At 49.3% G+C, this 21,055-nt stretch overlaps 1 protein-coding gene across 5 annotated transcripts in view; it reads right to left on the reverse strand.

The window, feature by feature from the left end:
- The window catches only part of LOC125746173 (ankyrin-1-like), a 73,650-nt gene that overhangs the window by 5,791 nt on the left and 46,804 nt on the right, over window positions 1-21,055 (reverse strand). For 4 of the 5 annotated variants that reach the window (XM_049019865.1, XM_049019861.1, XM_049019862.1 and 1 more), the window contains 19 exons: window positions 20,757-20,880; window positions 20,046-20,109; window positions 19,561-19,673; window positions 18,997-19,221; window positions 18,742-18,896; window positions 18,442-18,653; window positions 16,541-16,745; window positions 16,356-16,452; window positions 15,844-16,072; window positions 14,299-14,427; window positions 11,864-11,983; window positions 11,614-11,698; window positions 9,530-9,604; window positions 9,157-9,288; window positions 8,881-9,033; window positions 1,540-2,152; window positions 1,228-1,444; window positions 943-1,008; window positions 715-825 (listed from right to left, as the gene is read on the reverse strand). In XM_049019865.1, coding sequence (XP_048875822.1) covers window positions 715-825; window positions 943-1,008; window positions 1,228-1,444; window positions 1,540-2,152; window positions 8,881-9,033; window positions 9,157-9,288; window positions 9,530-9,604; window positions 11,614-11,698; window positions 11,864-11,983; window positions 14,299-14,427; window positions 15,844-16,072; window positions 16,356-16,452; window positions 16,541-16,745; window positions 18,442-18,653; window positions 18,742-18,896; window positions 18,997-19,221; window positions 19,561-19,673; window positions 20,046-20,109; window positions 20,757-20,880 — 3,125 coding nt within the window. The remainder of the gene's footprint in view (window positions 1-714; window positions 826-942; window positions 1,009-1,227; window positions 1,445-1,539; window positions 2,153-8,880; window positions 9,034-9,156; window positions 9,289-9,529; window positions 9,605-11,613; window positions 11,699-11,863; window positions 11,984-14,298; window positions 14,428-15,843; window positions 16,073-16,355; window positions 16,453-16,540; window positions 16,746-18,441; window positions 18,654-18,741; window positions 18,897-18,996; window positions 19,222-19,560; window positions 19,674-20,045; window positions 20,110-20,756; window positions 20,881-21,055) is intronic. The other variant, XM_049019867.1, reaches the window with a different exon arrangement.

The raw sequence follows: 21,055 nt of genomic DNA on the forward strand, positions 1-21,055 counted from the left end.
TTAATAATAAATTGCACTGTATGCGTATTGCACTTCTTAGTTTCAACACTAGATGACGCTGCTATTTTTGAACGACTGTTACAACTGTTCAGAGTGGCAGTGACATCTAGTGTTGAAACTAAGAAGTGCTGTGTACATACAACGACAGCACATTTACCACGTTTGATATGACAGAAAAGAGTGCTGACAATTTCAGACACGGTGGGGAAGTAAATACTTTTTCGTACTGAAGTGGACACTTGGACCATGAACTGTATTCACTGAGAATTGTGGAGAATGTTGCCATAACCCTTTCTTGATCTTTTCTAATATCAGCATGAGTCATATTGTATCAATTTAAAGTCAAACAAAATACAAAAATACCATCTGTAATATGTAAGCAGATCAATAAATTATTATAATGTCAACGCTTAAACTGTTCGTTTAGTTATTTTGATAGAAAATGGATTTTCAATGATTCAGGGATTTTCTATTCTAAAAACACAGTCTTTCTTGCACTTGAAGAAGTTGAAAACTGAATATTGTTTGCTCCGTGACTGTATGTGGCCCACAACCAAAAAGGTTTGCTATATAGGGTTACTTTTTTCAATAGTGTCCCATTCCTTTTCAATGCTTTATTCATCTATAGCTTCGCATTCCTGTATAGCAGGGGTTCCTGTCCCACATGCACACAGTGGAGATGTTGAGAGAGCAGAATGGCCCCCTGCGTCCCACCTTGCTGCCCATGCGTCCCTGTTGCTCTACAGCCCCCTCCATCCCTCGGGTGTCAGCATGTCCTGGCTCTTCAGAAGCAGCTCTGCCCTTCCGTGTCGGCCGACGGGTGCCCTGCAACACACGAGGCAGCCCTGTCCAGCTATGGTGATCTGCGTGGGACTGCCCTTGCCTCACACCCGCATGCCGCGTGTACATGTGTTCATGTGTACAGTATTTCTTGGCACTGACCTTCTTGGGAATGATATCTTGCTCATTATTGCGTTCATCATTTCCATGGGCATCCGCCTCACTGCCCTGCAACAGACGGAGTTATGCAGTTTCCTACACACCAGCATTATGCACCAACATTACACAACTAGTGTTATGCATCAGTGTCACGCACCAGCGTTATGCACTAGCGTCACACACAAGTATTCCACACCAGTGTCACGTACCATTAAAGAGCTAAGCAGTGCAGAACAAGGTAGCCTATGCTGTCACATATGTGGTGTGTTTTGGACAGGTTCCGCTTACCTGGCCTTTCTTGTGCTTCTCTCCCCCCAGGGCATGCCTCCGCAGCACCTCCGAGTGCCCCGTGTCCAGCACGGGGGTCCGAAGGGCCTCCTGAAAAACACGAGACTGGCCCTGATCACACGCCGGTGCTGTCGCAGACTCTGTCCCTTTCCAGTCCTGAGCAGAATCCAGGACAGAGTACTCCGGCACGTATGGCTGAAAGGCAGGGCTGGCCAGCCTGAGAGGAGTGGAAGGGAGGGGGTGCTCAGAGTGAATGACAAACAGAGTAGATGGAGAAGAGGCAGGAATGCCAGCAGGTCAGAGTTTACTCACCTGTCTCCTTCCCTCTGCGCTCCGTAGCTCAGCCCGGATGCCTCCCCCAGCTGGGCGAAGCCCTGCTGTTGTCCTGAAACGAGACATACCCCGTCTTCTGAACCTGGCTCTCCATCTGTGCCCTGCTCTCCTCTTCCACCTCCGCCTGACACGCTGCTGCTTGCTGCCGTCCCCACCTTCACCCTCCTGACCTCTGACCTCTGACCTCCAACCAGCCCATTGAAGTTGACCTCTGGCATCTTTCCCCGCAGTTCGGCCTCTTCCTCCTCCTCTTCCTCCTCGAGCTCCATGAGTGAGCTGCTGAGGCCACTGGCCCCGCTGCCTGGCCGGCCCAGGCTGCTGCAGGGCAGGCTGAGCACGCCTTCTGACTCGTCCGCATTGCTGCACTCCAGCGAGGAGTCGTCCACGGCTGGAAGCCCTGCCCCAGCCCCTATGCCTGAGGGCCATGCCTGCGCGTCTGACAGCTCAGCCAGTGTGTCCTCCTCCGTGGTGGCCATGGGGGCGCGCTCTAAGCTTGAGACTTCCTGCCAGTCGGGCTCGACGCCCAAGGGGGAGGGCAAGCTGTACTGCATGGAGGCCGGAGACAGGAGCTCCTCCTGGACCAGCCCATAACCTGGAAACAGTGAGACACATACAGGTACTCTGACACCTCACACCCCCACTGGGGGTGCACCGGGGGTGGGGCCAAGGCATGACCCACTGAATCTAGTAGATTCCTCTGTCTCTAACAGGTGGGGGCTTCGTGCTTTCGAGGGGGTACAGGGTGAGCTTCGGGGTGGGATTTGCAAGCCAAACATTCAGTGTCAGCCATAGAAGCAGCGTAAGAAGCAGTAGGGCATTCATCGGGAGAGACGGAGCCTCATAGCTTAGTACCTGATACATGGGTAACGGATAACTGGTTCATGGGTAACTGATACCTCGTACATAGGTCATTAACACCTGTCAGAGGTAACTGATACCTGCTTCATGGGTAACTGCTACCTAGTTCTGCTTCACAGGTAACTGATACCTGACAAAGGTAACTGATACCTCATATACAGATAACTGACATAGGTAGCTGATACCTTCTTCATGGGTAACTGATACCTCATACACAGGTAGCTGATACCTGACAGACAGTTCTGCTTCACAGGTAACTGATACCTCAAACACAGGTAACTGATACCTGTCAGACAGTTCTGCTTCACAGGTAACTGATACCTCAAACACAGGTAACTGATACCTGACAGACAGTTCTGCTTCACAGGTAACTGATACCTCAAACACAGTTCCGCTTCACAGGTAACTGATACCTCAAACACAGTTCCGCTTCACAGGATCTGATACTTCATACACAGGTAGCTGATACCTGACACACAGCACTGCTTCACAGCCAAATGATACCTGACACACAGTTCTGCTTAACAGGTAACTAATACCTGACTTACAGGTCTGCTTCACAAGTAACTGATACTTGATACACAGTGCTGCTTCACAGGTAACAGATACCTGACACACAGTGCTGCTTCACAACCAAATGATACCTGACACACAGTTCTGCTTCACAGGTAACTAATACCTGACTTACAGTTCTGCTTCACAAGTAACTGATACTTGATACACAGTGCTGCTTCACAGGTAACAGATACCTGACACACAGTGCTGCTTCACAATTAACATATCTGATGCACAATGCTGCTTCACAGGTAACTGAAACCTGACACATAGCCCTGCTTCACAGCCAAGTGATACCCAAATCAGAGCATTGTTTCACAAATGACTAACACCTGACAAATATCTCTGTTACAGGCAAGGAACACTAATACCTGTTTTGAAAATTGGTAACAACTGTAACAACTCATGGTATTGCTTGCACTATTAATACCAAGAGGTTCACCAATTAAAAACAGAAAGGGAGCCAGTACTGAGAGAAGGAATAGCAACTGACAGAACCAACTTGGGACAAAGAAAGAGGTCTGCAATATCAGAGGGAGAAATGGCTGGCAGGCAATCAGCACTGCCAGAGACAAAGATGGGCTAAGAGAGGAAGGATGGGCTGATGAGAAGAATGGCCAAGCCTAAGAGAGGGATGAACCAACAATGTAAGGGGGTAAGTGAAGAAGGGGAGGAACCACTGATGTAAGTGATAGACTATGAGAGAGAGGAATCAGAAATGAGAGAGGGATGACTAAGAGAGGGAGGCATCAGTTATGTAACAGGAATGAGCTAACAGGGGGAGGAGTGAGTAATGTAACAGGAATGAGCTAACAGAGGGAGGAGTGAGTAATGTAACAGGAATGAGGTAACAAAGGGAGGAGTGAGAGATGTAACAGGAATGAGCTAACAGAGGGAGGAGTGAGTAACGTAACAGGAATGAGCTAACAGAGGGAGGAGTGAGTAACGTAACAGGAATGAGCTAACAGAGGGAGGAGTGAGGGATGTAACAGGAATGAGGTAACAGAGGGAGGAGTGAGTGATGTAACAGGAATGAGCTAACAGAGGGAGGAGTGAGTAATGTAACAGGAATGAGGTAACAGAGGGAGGAGTGAGTAATGTAACAGGAATGAGCTAACAGAGGGAGGAGTGAGTAATGTAACAGGAATGAGCTAACAGAGGGAGGAGTGAGTAACGTAACAGGAATGAGCTAACAGAGGGAGGAGTGAGTAATGTAACAGGAATGAGGTAACAGAGGGAGGAGTGAGTAATGTAACAGGAATGAGCTAACAGAGGGAGGAGTGAGTAATGTAATAGGAATGAGGTAACAGAGGGAGGAGTGAGTAACGTAACAGGAATGAGGTAACAGAGGGAGGAGTGAGTAACGTAACAGGAATGAGCTAACAGAGGGAGGAGTGAGGGATGTAACAGGAATGAGGTAACAGAGGGAGGAGTGAGGGATGTAACAGGAATGAGGTAACAGAGGGAGGAGTGAGTAACGTAACAGGAATGAGCTAACAGAGGGAGGAGTGAGTAACGTAACAGGAATGAGGTAACAGAGGGAGGAGTGAGGGATGTAACAGGAATGAGGTAACAGAGGGAGGAGTGAGGGATGTAACAGGAATGAGGTAACAGAGGGAGGAGTGAGTAACGTAACAGGAATGAGCTAACAGAGGGAGGAGTGAGGGATGTAACAGGAATGAGGTAACAGAGGGAGGAGTGAGGGATGTAACAGGAATGAGGTAACAGAGGGAGGAGTGAGGGATGTAACAGGAATGAGGTAACAGAGGGAGGAGTGAGTAACGTAACAGGAATGAGCTAACAGAGGGAGGAGTGAGTAACGTAACAGGAATGAGGTAACAGAGGGAGGAGTGAGTAATGTAACAGGAATGAGCTAACAGAGGGAGGAGTGAGTAACGTAACAGGAATGAGCTAACAGAGGGAGGAGTGAGTAATGTAACAGGAATGAGGTAACAGAGGGAGGAGTGAGTAATGTAACAGGAATGAGGTAACAGAGGGAGGAGTGAGTAATGTAACAGGAATGAGCTAACAGAGGGAGGAGTGAGTAATGTAATAGGAATGAGGTAACAGAGGGAGGAGTGAGTAACGTAACAGGAATGAGGTAACAGAGGGAGGAGTGAGTAACGTAACAGGAATGAGCTAACAGAGGGAGGAGTGAGGGATGTAACAGGAATGAGGTAACAGAGGGAGGAGTGAGGGATGTAACAGGAATGAGGTAACAGAGGGAGGAGTGAGTAACGTAACAGGAATGAGCTAACAGAGGGAGGAGTGAGTAACGTAACAGGAATGAGGTAACAGAGGGAGGAGTGAGGGATGTAACAGGAATGAGGTAACAGAGGGAGGAGTGAGGGATGTAACAGGAATGAGGTAACAGAGGGAGGAGTGAGTAACGTAACAGGAATGAGCTAACAGAGGGAGGAGTGAGGGATGTAACAGGAATGAGGTAACAGAGGGAGGAGTGAGTAACGTAACAGGAATGAGCTAACAGAGGGAGGAGTGAGTAACGTAACAGGAATGAGCTAACAGAGGGAGGAGTGAGTAACGTAACAGGAATGAGCTAACAGAGGGAGGAGTGAGTAACGTAACAGGAATGAGGTAACAGAGGGAGGAGTGAGTAATGTAACAGGAATGAGCTAACAGAGGGAGGAGTGAGTAACGTAACAGGAATGAGCTAACAGAGGGAGGAGTGAGTAATGTAACAGGAATGAGGTAACAGAGGGAGGAGTGAGTAATGTAACAGGAATGAGCTAACAGAGGGAGGAGTGAGTAATGTAATAGGAATGAGGTAACATAGGGAGGAGTGAGTAACGTAACAGGAATGAGGTAACAGAGGGAGGAGTGAGTAACGTAACAGGAATGAGCTAACAGAGGGAGGAGTGAGGGATGTAACAGGAATGAGGTAACAAAGGGAGGAGTGAGGGAGGTAACAGGAATGAGGTAACAGAGGGAGGAGTGAGTAACGTAACAGGAATGAGCTAACAGAGGGAGGAGTGAGGGATGTAACAGGAATGAGGTAACAGAGGGAGGAGTGAGTAACGTAACAGGAATGAGCTAACAGAGGGAGGAGTGAGTAACGTAACAGGAATGAGCTAACAGAGGGAGGAGTGAGTAACGTAACAGGAATGAGCTAACAGAGGGAGGAGTGAGTAATGTAACAGGAATGAGGTAACAGAGGGAGGAGTGAGTAATGTAACAGGAATGAGCTAACAGAGGGAGGAGTGAGGGATGTAACAGGAATGAGGTAACAGAGGGAGGAGTGAGTAACGTAACAGGAATGAGCTAACAGAGGGAGGAGTGAGGGATGTAACAGGAATGAGGTAACAGAGGGAGGAGTGAGTAATGTAACAGGAATGAGGTGACAGAGGGAGGAGTGAGGGATGGATTAAGAGATGGAGAAGTTAGTAATAAGAAAGGGCTGCACACAAAGAGCACAGAAACATTCAGACACCAACACTGAGACATGTACAAGCTACCTTTTATACTTGTAGTCACATGTAAATATTGCACATTAATGGAAACGCACATAGACAATACTCACATAAAAACATTCAGGCAAACACCCAATGTACAAATGCAACAGAAAATAGTCAGGTGTGAGCTGACACATGGGAGTGAGGTCACCGGGGGAAGAGACACACACACACACTGAAAAGGACAGAGAGGTCACCGGGGGAAGAGACACACACACACCAAAAAGGACAGAGAGGTCACCGGGGGAAGAGACACACACACACCAAAAAGGACAGAGAGGTCACCGGGGGAAGAGACACACACACACCAAAAAGGACAGAGAGGTCACCGGGGAAAGAGACACACACACACCGAAAAGGACAGAGAGGTCACCGGGGGAAGAGACACACACACACCGAAAAGGACAGAGAGGTCACCGGGGGAAGAGACACACACACACCAAAAAGGACAGAGAGGTCACCGGGGGAAGAGACACACACACAACAAAAAGGACAGAGAGGTCACCGGGGAAAGAAACACACACACACACACTGAAAAGGACAGAGAGGTCACCGGGGGAAGAGACACACACACCGAAAAGGACAGAGAGGTCACCAGGGGAAGAGACACATACACACAGAAAAGGACAGAGAGGTCACCAGGGGAAGAGACACACACACACAGAAAAGGACAGAGAGGTCACCAGGGGAAGAGACACACACACCGAAAAGGACAGAGGTCACCAGGGGAAGAGACACACGCACCGAAAAGGACAGAGAGGTCACCAGGGGAAGAGACACATACCAAAAAGGATAGAAACACAGAAGGGGGCCCAGATGTTGGGCCAGCCTGTTCTCTTCTGATGTAGTAACACACGGGGCAGTGAGGTAAGAGCAGACAGATTGTTATAAAGAAGGGCTGGGAAACGGCACTGTGAAAACCGAAGAACATCGAGAGCACAATGCATGAGTCAGCACACCTTGGAGAAGCCAGTCAAGCAGAACAAGTCATGCGCATGCATGTACTGGGGGAATGAAGGCGCCCGAAGTGCGGCGGCATGCGGCATGCAAAGAGCCCAGAGGGCAGAGGAAGAGTCACAGATCGTCACAAGAAGGACAGAAAGTCCCAGACTGGCACCACCAGCCGGGGAAACAGCATGAGGTCGGCATGAGGCCGGAGGTCAGAGGTCAGTGAGGACAGTTGTGGACAGGAAGGTTAGGCGGCTGGGCGGCTGATGGCATATCCAGAGAAACAGAGAGGGGAAGGAAGACGGGCACAGGAACGAGTACTGCAGCATGACAGGACCGCAGGAAGCGGTCTGTTCCTCAACACAGACTGGCACATACACATACAGGCACATCCCGCCCATATCCGGAAATGACTGACACAGCACTACCTCTTCTAGGCATAAATAGGAGACAGTAGTAGCTGAAAGTGCAGACAAATGTTTGTACTGACAAGCTCCCATTCCGAGTACAGACCTGCTGTGGTTGTCATAACCGCTGATGGTGGGTGAGGCCATGGGTGAGCATGTCCACGAATAAGGGAATGGAGCTCTCTCCAAATCCTTATCTTTCAATGAATCAGACCACACTCCTTCCAAACCACATCAATGGCTTCAGACTGACCACACCCCATTGTTTGTCAGTGGCCTGACAAGCTTCTCATTTCCATCACGCCTCCGCTGTACCCCTGCCTGCACTTTCATTGAAAACCACCTGATCACAGACCCATGAGTGTGAGACCACAAAGCAAAGCATTCCTTATTTATCACACTGGATCCAGTGTGAGCTCATTCCTTATTTATCACACTGGATCCAGTGTGGGCTCATTCCTTACTTTTTGTCATATTGGACATGACAGAGTGCAGGAGGGAGGGGGTTTGATACACTGGACTCCGTGGAGGGGGTCATTCCTTAGTTTTTCACACTGGGTAAAGTAGGGGGGACGGGGTTGTTCCTCATTGTTTTGTCATATTGTTTTGTCATTCATCACCGTTTTATCACACTGTACCCAATGAGGGGGGTGGGCGGCATTCCTTGCTGTGATAACACACAAGATACAGTGTGGGGGGGTTCATCCCTTGCTGTTTCATCACAATGAATACATTGCTTGGGGGGGAATTCCTCACCGTTTTATCACATTGGATACAGTGTGTGTGGGAGGGGGACATTCTTCACTGTTTTATCACCCTGGATACAGTGTGTCGGGGGGGGGGGTCGTTCTTTACTGTTTTATCACAATGGATACAGTGTAGGGGGTGTCATTCCTCACTATTTTTTCACATTGACTACAGTGGGCCGGGGGGGAGGGTCATTCCTTACTTTTTTGTAACATTGCATACAGTGTGTGTAGTGGGGGGGTGATTCCTCACTGTTTTTTCACACTGGATACAGCAGGGGAGGGGGTCATTCCTTACCGTTGATCATAGAGGAGAGCTGGGGTATCTTTCCTTACCATTAGTCACTCGGGGGGACAGGAGGGAGTCACGGTCAGTATTCCGACATGCCCCCTCCTCCAGAAGCCCCCCAGCCTGCAGAAGCTGATCCTCCAGCGAGTTGACAATGTCAGCCCTGTCGATTCGCCTCAGAGACACATACAGGCTCTCCACTGGGGGAAGACGGGCACACAATACACACATCAGCCTGCATGTATGTATGTGTGGGGACGCGTGACGGGCTACTTCACAGTTAGAGGCGGTCGCTGGGCAGGCACATTGGGGGGGGCACTCACTCTTGGCCCTCTTCCCTTCACGAGCAGCCCACAGGTTGAGTAAGGTAGAGCTTTGGTCCAGTAATGAATTAGGGTTCTCCACCCGGATCCGATTGATATCGTCCACACTGAACTGCAGCTCCCGTGCCAGTTCTGTGCAGACAATTGTTTGGAATGAAACACATGAGAGACATGCATAATCACATTCATAAACACATATCCACTTGCTAGTAAGATTGTGAACTGTTAATGATCCAACATACAGTGTATTGTGACATACATTCAGAAGTAAACGTTTAGCAGAACCTAGGACAGTTCCCCCCAGTAAATTTCAGAAATACACTCATACACACTCATCAAACATACACACAAACACACCCACAGCCTCACTGACCTGCCCAGCTCAGTCCCAGCTGCTCAGAAATTAGGGTCATCTTTAGCTCTGCCCTCTCCATAGCCTTCATTGAGGCTGCAATACAAGCACACTGTCAGCCTACATGAAAGGATATTGGTGTTTTGCCTGTACTGACACCTTATGCCAGCTCTGTCCCTGGCATATTTTGTGTATTAGGACTGTTATTTGGGAAATAATATGGTGTAATGTAAACCTAAAACTATATAATCATATATCCACTGCCAAACTCTTTATCAAGTACAAGGTCAAGGTGGCAGCCTCTAAGGCACAAGGCGGGGTACACCCTGAACAGCCCGTCGCAGGGCACAAGACTGGGGACTCCGGAAACAGCCCATTACAGGGAACAAGGCAGGGGACATCCCGATTGGCCTATCACAAGGAACAAGGCAGGGGACATCCCGGTTGGCCCATCACAGGGAACAAGGTGGGGGACATCCCGGTCGGCCCATCACAGGGAACAAGGCGGGGGACATCCCGGTCGGCCCATCACAGGGAACAAGGTGGGGGACATCCCGGTCGGCCCATCACAGGGAACAAGGCGGGGGACATCCCGGTCGGCCCATCACAGGGAACAAGGTGGGGGACATCCCGATCGGCCCATCACAGGGAACAAGGTGGGGGACCCTCTGAATGGCTCATCGTGGACCACAAATTAGAGGATGCCTCAAACGGCCCATCACAGGGAACAAGAGAGGGGGACGCCCTAAATAGTCCATCAGAAGGAACAAGGTGGGGGACGCCCCGAATGGTCCATCAGAGGGAACAAGGTGGGGGACGCCCCGAATGGTCCATCAGAGGGAACAAGGTGGGGGACGCCCCGAATGGTCCATCAGAGGGAACAAGATGGGGGACGCCCCGAATGGTCCATCAGAGGGAACAAGGTGGGGGACGCCCCGAATGGTCCATCAGAGGGAACAAGATGGGGGACGCCCCGAATGGTCCATCAGAGGGAACAAGGTGGGGGATGCCCCGAATGGTCCATCAGAGGGAACAAGGTGGGGGACGCCCCGAATGGTCCATCAGAGGGAACAAGGTGGGGGACGCCCCGAATGGTCCATCAGAGGGAACAAGGTGGGGGACGCCCCGAATGGTCCATCAGAGGGAACAAGGTGGGGGACGCCCCGAATGGTCCATCAGAGGGAACAAGGTGGGGGACGCCCCGAATGGTTCATTGCAGGGAACAGGGTGGGGGCACCCAGAATCCATCACAGTTAAGCAAGGTGGGAGGTGCCCCAGCTGGGAGCAAGATGGGGGACACAACCAATGATCCACGGCAAGAAATAAGACGGGGGACACATTGAATGGCCCATAGCAGGTTAATAAGGTGGCAGATGCCCCAATGGTCCATGGCAGGTTAATAAGGTGGCAGATGCCCCAATGGCCCATGGCAGGAAAAAGGCAGGGGACACCCTGATTGGCCCACCACAGGGTTCAGACATGTACTATGAATAGTTCAGATGCTGCCTATTCTTGCAATTGGTTAGTAACTCATAATATCTGCAGGAAAATCAGCAGAACATGCAGGGATTATTATTTAAAATGTGAAAATGCTGTGAATAATGTTGATACACAATCATCAAAACTGTAAAAATGTAATTCAGCGTTTGTATGTTTGTTGTGCTCAGCCTGTGCCGTCTGGCCTGGGCCAGTCCTCGGGTTTTGGTCCTGATCCCGGGTTGCCTTCATGTTAATTGGCCCGTCCAGCATCCTCCTCCATGTAAGTGATGTGCTGCTGAATTAAAACCCCAGGGACTCAGTGCCCCGTTGGTACCAACAGCAGAGCTCAGTGAGCAGCACATAGCCTGCGACCGCGGACCAGCTCCGCCAGCTTGCTCTGCCCTCAGCATTTCCACTGCCATCGCGTGGTCTAGCATCCCTGCCCCCGTGTCCTGCAGTAGCAGCAGACCTGAGGGCTTCATGCACACGGTGCATTTCACTGCGGCCTGCAGGGGGCGCCCTGAGCACCTCCTGCCTCATGCGTGCGCATGGCCAGGCCTCATGCATGAGCACACGCACAGGCAAGGGGTACAGCCGAGCAGAGCCGCCGACAGGGGGTGTCTTACCCAGGGCCGACTCATTCAGGGCACTATATCGCTCCCTCAAAGCCAGTGGAGTTAGGGTCCGTCTACGTTCCTCTCCACCTGCAACCTGCCACAGTAAGAGGACAGACAGGTAATTTAACCTCACACAAACTGATAGGACATAAACATCAGACAGCCTGCCTCATCCACACTGCACAGGAAGGTCGCCACAGAAAATGCGATCACAAAGCGCATTATGGTTGGCAAGTCTGCTGTGATCTTCAGTGGCTACCTTGACGCAGGGTGGCATGGTGATATTGAGGTTGCACAGGACGTGCTGGTTGTCCTCATACTTGGTGGACTTGCGCAGAAATGTCAGGAATCCAGAAGGCTCTTTAGTGTGGTCTCTCACCTGAGACAGTGGAAGAACCAAGAGGAGGACAGAAGAGAGGAGGAGGGGGAGGGAGGGATGCGGATCACAGAGAAGAATGGAGGGGAGATGGAGGAGAGAAAAAGACAGAGTAGAGGAATCAGAAGGGCGGACGTTAGACTTGCAAAATTAATGCAACAGCAGAACCACAGGGAAAGGAGGGATGAAGGCAGGCGAAAGGCAGGCGAAAGCGAGGCCAAGAGATTTACCTGCACATTTACCTGGTCGTCTGTGAGATCAGACGGTGAGAGAGAGAGAGAGAGACAGTGAGACGGACATACACACGAGCAGGCAGACCCTGGGAAAGTTTAACATGCAGACCAAAAAAAAACAGTTAAAGTGGAAACATGACGTAAATGTGGTCCTGGGAGGGTGGACTGTGACGATGCAGTCACAAAAAACAAGGGGAAGACAGGCATAACAGGCACACAGAGCACCAGAGACAGAGATTGTCAGGCAGAGAGTTAGAGTGATAAAGGCACATAGAACCAAACAGGACAGGGAGTGAACCAGATGCTGAAACAGACAGACCAAAAGAAAAATGACAGTAAGCGTGAAAGACAGGTAGTGAGGTAAATAGAAGTAGACAGTTTGGATGATGAGTACTGAGGCAGTTGGAGCACAATATGACAGACAGGTATTGAGGCAGAGTTAGTGTGACAGATGGGTACTGAGGCAGACAAAGTCAGAGAGTGACACAAACGGGTGCTGAGGCAAAGCCAGACAGTGTGACAGAGGGGTACTGCAGCAAAGAGATATAGCCAGTGTGACAGACAGGTACAGAGGTAATCAGAGTCAGTGTGACAGACAGGTACTAAGGCTGTCAGAGTCAGACAGTGTGTTAGCCAAGTACAGAGGCAATCAGAGTCAGTGTGACAGACGTTTACCGAGGCAGTTAGAGGTGGACATTGTGAAAGACAGATACTGAGGAAATCAGAGTCAGGGAGTGACATAGACGGCTACAGTCTATGGCAGACAGGTGCTGAGGCAGAGTCCGACAGAGTGACAGATGGTTACTGAGGTATTCAGAGGTAGATACTGTGACAGTCGGATACTGAGGCAGTCAGCCAGACAGTGTAACAGACAGGTGCTGAGGCAGATTCAGGCAGGGTGATGGGCATTTACCGAGGCAGGCAGAGGTGTGCAGTGCGACAGACGAGTACTGCAACAGTCAAAGGTGGAGAGTGTGACACACAGGTACTGAAGCAGTCAGAAGTGGACAGTGTGACAGGCAGGTACTGAGGCAGTCAGAGGTATAAAATGTGACAGACAGGTACTGAGGCAGTCAGAGGTATACAATGTGACAGACAGGTATTGAGGCAGTCAGAGGTATACAGTGTGACAGACAGGTACTGAGGCAGTCAGAGGTATACAGTGTGACAGGCAGGTACTGAGGCAGTCAGAGGTATACAGTGTGACACACAGGTACTGAAGCAGTCAGAGGTGGACAGTGTGACAGGCAGGTACTGAGGCAGTCAGAGGTATACAATGTGACGGACAGGTACTGAGGCAGTCAGAGGTATACAGTGTGACAGACAGGTACTGAGGCAGTCAGAGGTATATAATGTGACAGGCAGGTACTGAGGCAGTCAGAGGTATACAGTGTGACAGGCAGGTACTGAGGCAGTCAGAGGCATACAGTGTGACAGACAGGTACTGAGGCAGTCAGAGGTATACAGGTTGACAGACAGGTACTGAAGCAGTCAGAGGTATACAATGTGACGGACAGGTACTGAGGCAGTCAGAGGTATACAATGTGACAGACAGGTACTGAGGCAGTCAGAGGTATACAGTGTGACAGACAGGTACTGAGGCAGTCAGAGGTATATAATGTGACAGGCAGGTACTGAGGCAGTCAGAGGTATACAGTGTGACAGGCAGGTACTGAGGCAGTCAGAGGCATACAGTGTGACAGACAGGTACTGAGGCAGTCAGAGGTATACAGGTTGACAGACAGGTACTGAGGCAGTCAGAGGTATACAGTGTGACAGACAAGTACTGAGGCAGTCAGAGGTATACAGTGTGACAGGCAGGTACTGAGGCAGTCAGAGGCATACAGTGTGACAGGCAGGTACTGAGGAAGTCAGAGGCATACAGTGTGACAGGCAGGTACTGAGGCAGTCAGAGTCAGAGAGTGACACAGATGGGTGCTGAGGCAGAGAGTTGGACAGTATGTCAGACCTCTACTGAGGCAGAGTCCGACTGTGCAATAGACATGTTCTTAGGTATTCAGAGGTGCGACAGACGGGTATTGAGGTAGATAGAAATGGACAGACTGACAGTAAGAAAACACACACCTTAACAGAAACAGGAAGCCGGTTGTCTTTGAAGGCTTGGAAGCAGAAGCTTCGGGGCTGCTGAGTTGCCTTCCTCATGGGCATCAGGTTCCCAGAGCATTCCAGGTGCAGTGGCATACCCTCCATCACCTGCAGGGGGAGACAATGAGTCAGCACAAAGAAACTGCTCCTTTCAGCTTCTTCACAATGGAAACACCACGGCTGTGGTTTTTATGGAACTGCATGTACGGAAATTTATCTCGTTCCCACGCTTTAAGAAAGACGTGGCCACCACTTAATGTCAGATGCCAGAGGGGTTCCGTAGGTCTCAGCCATGCTCTCTGCTTCAAGTCTGTTCTACCCTGGACTGTGCTTATTCTCAGATCTGTACTTCAGACCTGTCGCACTCTGCCCTGTGCTTCAGACCTGTCGCCCTCTGCCCTGTGCTTCAGGCCTGTCGCACTCTGGTCTATGCTTCAGACCTGTCGCACTCTGCCCTGTGCTTCAGACCTGTCGCACTCTGCCCTGTGCTTCAGGCCTGTCGCACTCTGGTCTATGCTTCAGACCTGTCGCACTCTGCCCTCTGCTTCAGACCTGTCGCACTCTGCCCTGTGCTTCAGGCCTGTCGCACTCTGCCCTGTGCTTCAGGCCTGTCGCACTCTGCCCTGTGCTTCAGACCTGTCGCTCTCTGGTTTGTGCTTCAGACCTGTCGCACTCTGCCCTGTGCTTCAGACCTGTCGCCCTCTGCCCTGTGCTTCAGGCCTGTCGCACTCTGGTCTATGCTTCAGACCTGTCGCACTCTGCCCTGTGCTTCAGACCTGTCGCACTCTGCCCTGTGCTTCAGGCCTGTCGCACTCTGCCCTGTGCTTCAGACCTGTCGCTCTCTGGTTTGTGCTTCAGACCTGTCGCACTCTGCCCTGTGCTTCAGGCCTGTCGCACTCTGCCCTGTGCTTCAGACCTGTCGCACTCTGGTTTGTGCTTCAGGCTGGTTTCACCTTTCAACCTCATGTTGTTTGTCTTGATTATGGAACAAGTACATATGATAAGTTGGTAATGTTTTATATTAACCGCACCTTCATAATACCTTTAGAATGTTTAGAAAAGTACCTTTAGAAAGTTCACCTTCATAATGCATTCATAAAACATTCATAAGCAGGATTTAAGTATACCTTAACATGTCCTAAAGCATACATTGATAACAATCATATAATTATACAATTGCAATATTTGTTATTATAATATAAATTACAGCTGTCCTCTTGCTCATTTTAAGCATTATGAAAGTAATGCTTAAAGATGTTATGGTGTACTAGCATGCTGCTTATGAATGTTTTATGAATGCCTTATAAATGCATTATGAAGGTCCTCTGAATATTCAATCAATGCATTATGAAGATGCAGCTAATGTAAAGCGTTACCGATAAGCTTACACATCCCAAATGCAAATTGTTTGAAAACCACAGTTAAGGCAGATCATTAATTTAATAAATACAGTAGCTGTATCAATAACACACTTGGTAAATGGCTGTATGCGCAGTTAATTCAATGTCAGCACCCCCAACTGACCTCGACGTCACGACTGCGCGCCACCTCGGTGAAGTTCTCGTGCTGCTCCAGGGTTTTGTCCATCTTGTCGTCTGTCAGACAGTAGCACCGCAAACGACCCTCCCGTGCCTCATTCATCTTGGCGAACACCACAAACTTAGCCATGTAGGGAACCGCCGTCAGCTCACGGTACAGCAGGTTGCCAAAGGACACGACCTCCGCGGTGCGGGGGCAGTCTGCCAGCCAGAACCTGGGGTCAGGGGTCATGCACAGGGGAGCGTGTATATGAGTGTGTGTGAATCTGTGTGTCACAGTCTGAGAGTCAGTCTGTGAGGTCTCAGTCCTAGTATTGCAGTCTTTATGTCAGTCTGCGTGTCAGTCTGCGTGTGAGAGTCCATGTGTGGTAGTCTATGTGGATTGTGTGGTGCCATTTCCATGGGCAGGTGGCAGTAGCTTTGTCGTCCCATCGCACAGCCACTGAACCTGCAGGTACCCGCAGGTATGAGCTCTGTGCATGGCAATGTGTCACTAACCGTGCAGAAACGTTGGTGGTGAAGTTGGCACAGTTACCGCAGCACATCAGCTTGGTGGTGCCGGTGATGTCCTCCCACTGCGCTGAGGACGTACCACCTATGGGCAAGGAGGTGAGCATGACTCAGTAGCGCTGTGATGCTAACCCCCCTGTGGCTAAGGGGTCTTTTGGCACATCCCTCCGTACCAATGACACTGCAGAGCAGACGCAGGCTGTTGGTGTCCCCCTCCCCCATGTCACGTGGACTCTCCCGCCAGGAGGGGGGCAGTGGGATGCGAAGGGCGATGGGACGGTGAAATTTACGTCTGCGTGGCTCCACTGTCACGACAGGGCTGAAGGTGGCTTGGTTACCCAGCAGTTTGGTGACCAGCTCATCTGGGACTGGCTGAGCCTGGAGAGAACAGTGAGGGCTGTGAAACACACACATCCAGACATGATCAAACACACACACACACACACATCCAGACATGATCAAACACACACACACACACACACATCCAGACATGATCAAACACACACACATCCAGACATGATCAAACACACACACACATCCAGGCATGATAAAACACACACACACATCCAGACATGATCAAACACACATACACACACATCCAGATATGATCAAACACACACACACACACATCCAGATATGATCAAACACACACATCCAGATATAGTCAAACACACACACACACACACATCCAGATATAGTCAAACACACACACACACACACACACACACATCCAGATATAGTCAAACACACACACAGCTGTACTCATATCTTTTTGGGGGCCGTCCATTTCTTTCTATGGGAAAAACCCTAATCCCAATAATGAAAACCTTAACCCCAACCCATTTTATTTTATTACAGTCATAGATTTTTATAAAATTGAATGTACTTTTGTGGGGACTGAAAAATGGTGATCCAGCAAATTTGGGGGACTTTTTGGACATTTGGTCCCCACAATGTAATGTATACCTGGACCACACACATACACACACACCCACACTAGACATGGTCACGCAGATTCAAACACACACACAATCAGACATGGTCAAGCACACACAGAGCAAAACACAAACACATGTAATTATATATTATAACACACAAAAATAATTATATCTTAATTATATCTTGGGGACTTGGGGACTCTCCATTCGTTTCTATGGGGAAAACTCTCATTATAACATGACGACCTTAACCTCCACTCAGCCCTGACCTTAACCATAAGTAACCAAACTAAATACGAGATGTTTTAGTTTTTTTACTTCATTCACAAATCTTTCTGGGGACCTGAAAATGTCAAAATAACAGGATTTTATCACATTGTGGGGAACATTTGGTCCCCGCAATGTAATATAAACATAATCCTCACATCCAGACATGATCAAACAACACAGAGTCAAACACACACATACAGCCAGATTAGTTGAAAATCACACACACACAGTCAAACAAACACAGGTCAATCACACACAGAGATGTGGTTTATTACAAACACACATACCCAGACATGGTTAAGCACATGCACATCAAGACATTATCAAACACACACAGACACACACACAGACATGGGAGAACATACATAGAATCAAGCAAATATATACAGTCATGGTCAATCGCACAGAGATTTAAAAACACACACACGTTCAAACACGGAAACACATTCACTCGCAGAATGAAACATGCCACAGACACACAGATCCATGAGTCATATGAAGTTTTTAAGTGTTTTTAATGAACATCTAAATTGTTTTAAATGTTTTAAATTGTTGTTACAATGTGAAACATTTCCCCACATGCAGTGCCATCCAGTGTTAGACATTGTTCTCCTAAGGAAAGAAAAATAATACAGTAAAAAACACAGACAATGAAAGAAATATTGTTCAAAGTGGCAGACAGCATCTTCATGAACTGGACTCATGTTACTGTTAAAATGGAACCATTACTGTTATCCAGGACGGCTCCACAGGATCGAATCGCAAGGGGAAACACACAGACAGGCAGACACAGCTCTGTCACCTCACATGTAAGGGGGGGGAGGTAAACACTTTTCCATTTCACCTTCCTCATCCTCGCTTCTCACCTGCAGCCCCAGACGGACTTTCTTGGTAACAGCAGAATCTGGGAATGTGGCCTGGACCATTGGCATCAGCTTGCTTGTCAGCTGACCTCCCTCTGGTCCAATGAGGTCGCTCTCCTGCTGCACACGTGACACCACAGCAAAGTAAAGAGGGAAGTCGGTGGAGATGATCCGGCGGATTCGCTTCTTCTCCAGTTCCTCTTGGCTCTCCAGGTCTGGCGGAAGAACCACAGACGTGTGAACTTCGCCCGTGTGCGATCACTGCCCCCCCACCAACTGCAACTGTTGCTGGCTACTCCTCACCTTCATCCATGCCGTTTAGGATGGTTTCTAGCACATCATCTCCATAGCGATTGCGGTGTTCCTTCCAGACAGAACCGTTCTCGCTGCGCAGGATGACGAGCTCCCGGTCGCCACGGCCCAAAGACGCGAAGTGAGGGATTTCCACGATCACAGGCCTGAATTGGCAGGCGGGAGGAGCAAACACATGAGACATGCACACACACACACACACACACACACACACACACACACACACACACACACACACAACCTCACCCCAGGAACTGCATGCTGGACGGGCCCAGGGAGATAATGCGACTGGCCAACCCTTCCCCTTCCACCAGCGGGGGCGGTGTTTTCAACTTCTGGGGCTTGACCAGGCGGCAGGTGATGCGCGTGGGGGCAGCGCATGTGCGTGGTGGGATGATCACGCGCAGCCCATTGTGCCGGCTGCCGCGCATGGAGCCCCCCCGGGCGTCCACCATGAAGCTGACGAGGAAGCTGCCGGTCAGCACACAGGCACGGTCAGTCTCGAACCCGGCACGGACACACTGACACCTTCCATATACTGTGACACTTCTCCTTCACCTATCATCCCATCTGCGTATTTTGCACAGATTTGTAATTCATACTGATTTTTAATCTAGTCTTTCATCCCTCCATCCTTCCATCCATCCGTCCCTCCTTCCGTCCTTCCATCCATCTAATAATTTAATGCTGGGGCCAAGGAAGCAAAAGACTCTAGAGTTTAGGGGCACTGTCTCTATGCGAGTTCATCAGTGCACCTCAGAGCACTGTCCCTAATGAGCACATGAGGAGCCCAGCCCCATTGGTTCTGACCCGGTGTGAACGGGGCTGGCCACGGGGCTGACGTTATCGGAGGTCTCTGTGGCCGGGCTGCTGGGGATCAGGGAGTCGTCATCATACTCCTTGGGCAGAGGAGCAGGGATGTGCTGTGGGAGACACTCATAATATCAGCATTCAGTGTGAACGACGACGCAACTTCATAATGTGCAGCTCTGAAACTTCACAAAATAAAACATAAGACATTCAGTTTATGAATATACGCGACTGACAGTGAGGCCCTGCTGAAGATGGTGTGATCCTCTGCGAAGTGAACAGCATGACCTCTAAGCTGTGATAGTCTGGTAACTGAGTACCAGCGCCCCCTGCAGGTAACCAGAGCCAAATAATGACTACAAAGAACTAAACTAGTTTTCTGGAAAAAAGCCAGAGACAGTTTCTGCAGATTGTGCAGTGAGCACATCATGGAGGTCACAGAAAAGATCACACTCGTTTTGAAGTCAGCTTTAAAAGGACATTACCTGATCCAGCATGACAGTCTCTGGGGACACGCAGGGAATTCTGGGTATAGCTGGAGAGTATGGCCTGTCATGAGCAAGGACAAAAAAGAACTACCCCCTTGCCCACAGAAACAACCATGCATCATTAGGCACCTATCAAAAATACATCAAGTATGAAATTCATAATGTGTATACATCTTAACTGTGTATGAGTACAGGTGAGAGTAGAAAGGATTTTTTATTGGAACATATTTTGTTAGAAAATCATACTTAAAAGACTTGAAAACAGATAAAAATAGATGTTCCCCAAGAAATAGCTATCTAATCTTGAAAAAGTCTAACCCTAACCCAAAACAGTACCCAAATTCAACCGTTTGTTTCTGACATTTCTTCGGATTTTGAGATTATAGTTGTACAGTGTGTCTATGTGTCTGTGAGTGAGTTTTTGTAATTATGATATTGTGGGGACTAGATTTCCCCAAATTTTGATTAAAAACCTGTGATTATAAACCTGTTGTGGGAACCATTTTTTCAATCCCCACAAAGAAAAACTCAATTTTATAAAAAGGTTAGGGCTGGGTGGGGGTTAAGGTTGTCAGTGATGGGATTAGGGTTTTGCCCATAGAAACAAATGGACAATTTCCACAAAGATCTGAATACAAACATGTAGGGTGAGTGTGCATGTGTGTGTGAGAGAAAGAGACCTCTCTGTCATGTGTTTGTCACTCTTACGTTGTCCCCTGCCCACTCTCAAAGTCCCTGAGGGACTTCTTTGGTGAGAGGAAGTCTTCATCCTGGTCTTTGAGGTCATCCAGCTTCAAGCACCGAGCTCCTTCCAGACAAGGAAGTTCATCACCTGTACAGAGCAAACACAGGCAGTTCCTGAGAGGGTAACTGGCAAGGGCGGGGTTGTAAGGCAGTAGGCTAGTGACACTGGAGTTATTATCAGAGCAGATTGAGGGGTTGAGAGAGAAGCCGACTGGTATTTCGAGTGGTAGTTAGTGAGGTAGAGAATTCCCCCTGTTCCTGGA

This window comes from Brienomyrus brachyistius, chromosome 7 (genome assembly GCF_023856365.1).
Source record: "Brienomyrus brachyistius isolate T26 chromosome 7, BBRACH_0.4, whole genome shotgun sequence".
NCBI classification, from domain to species: domain Eukaryota; kingdom Metazoa; phylum Chordata; class Actinopteri; order Osteoglossiformes; family Mormyridae; genus Brienomyrus; species Brienomyrus brachyistius.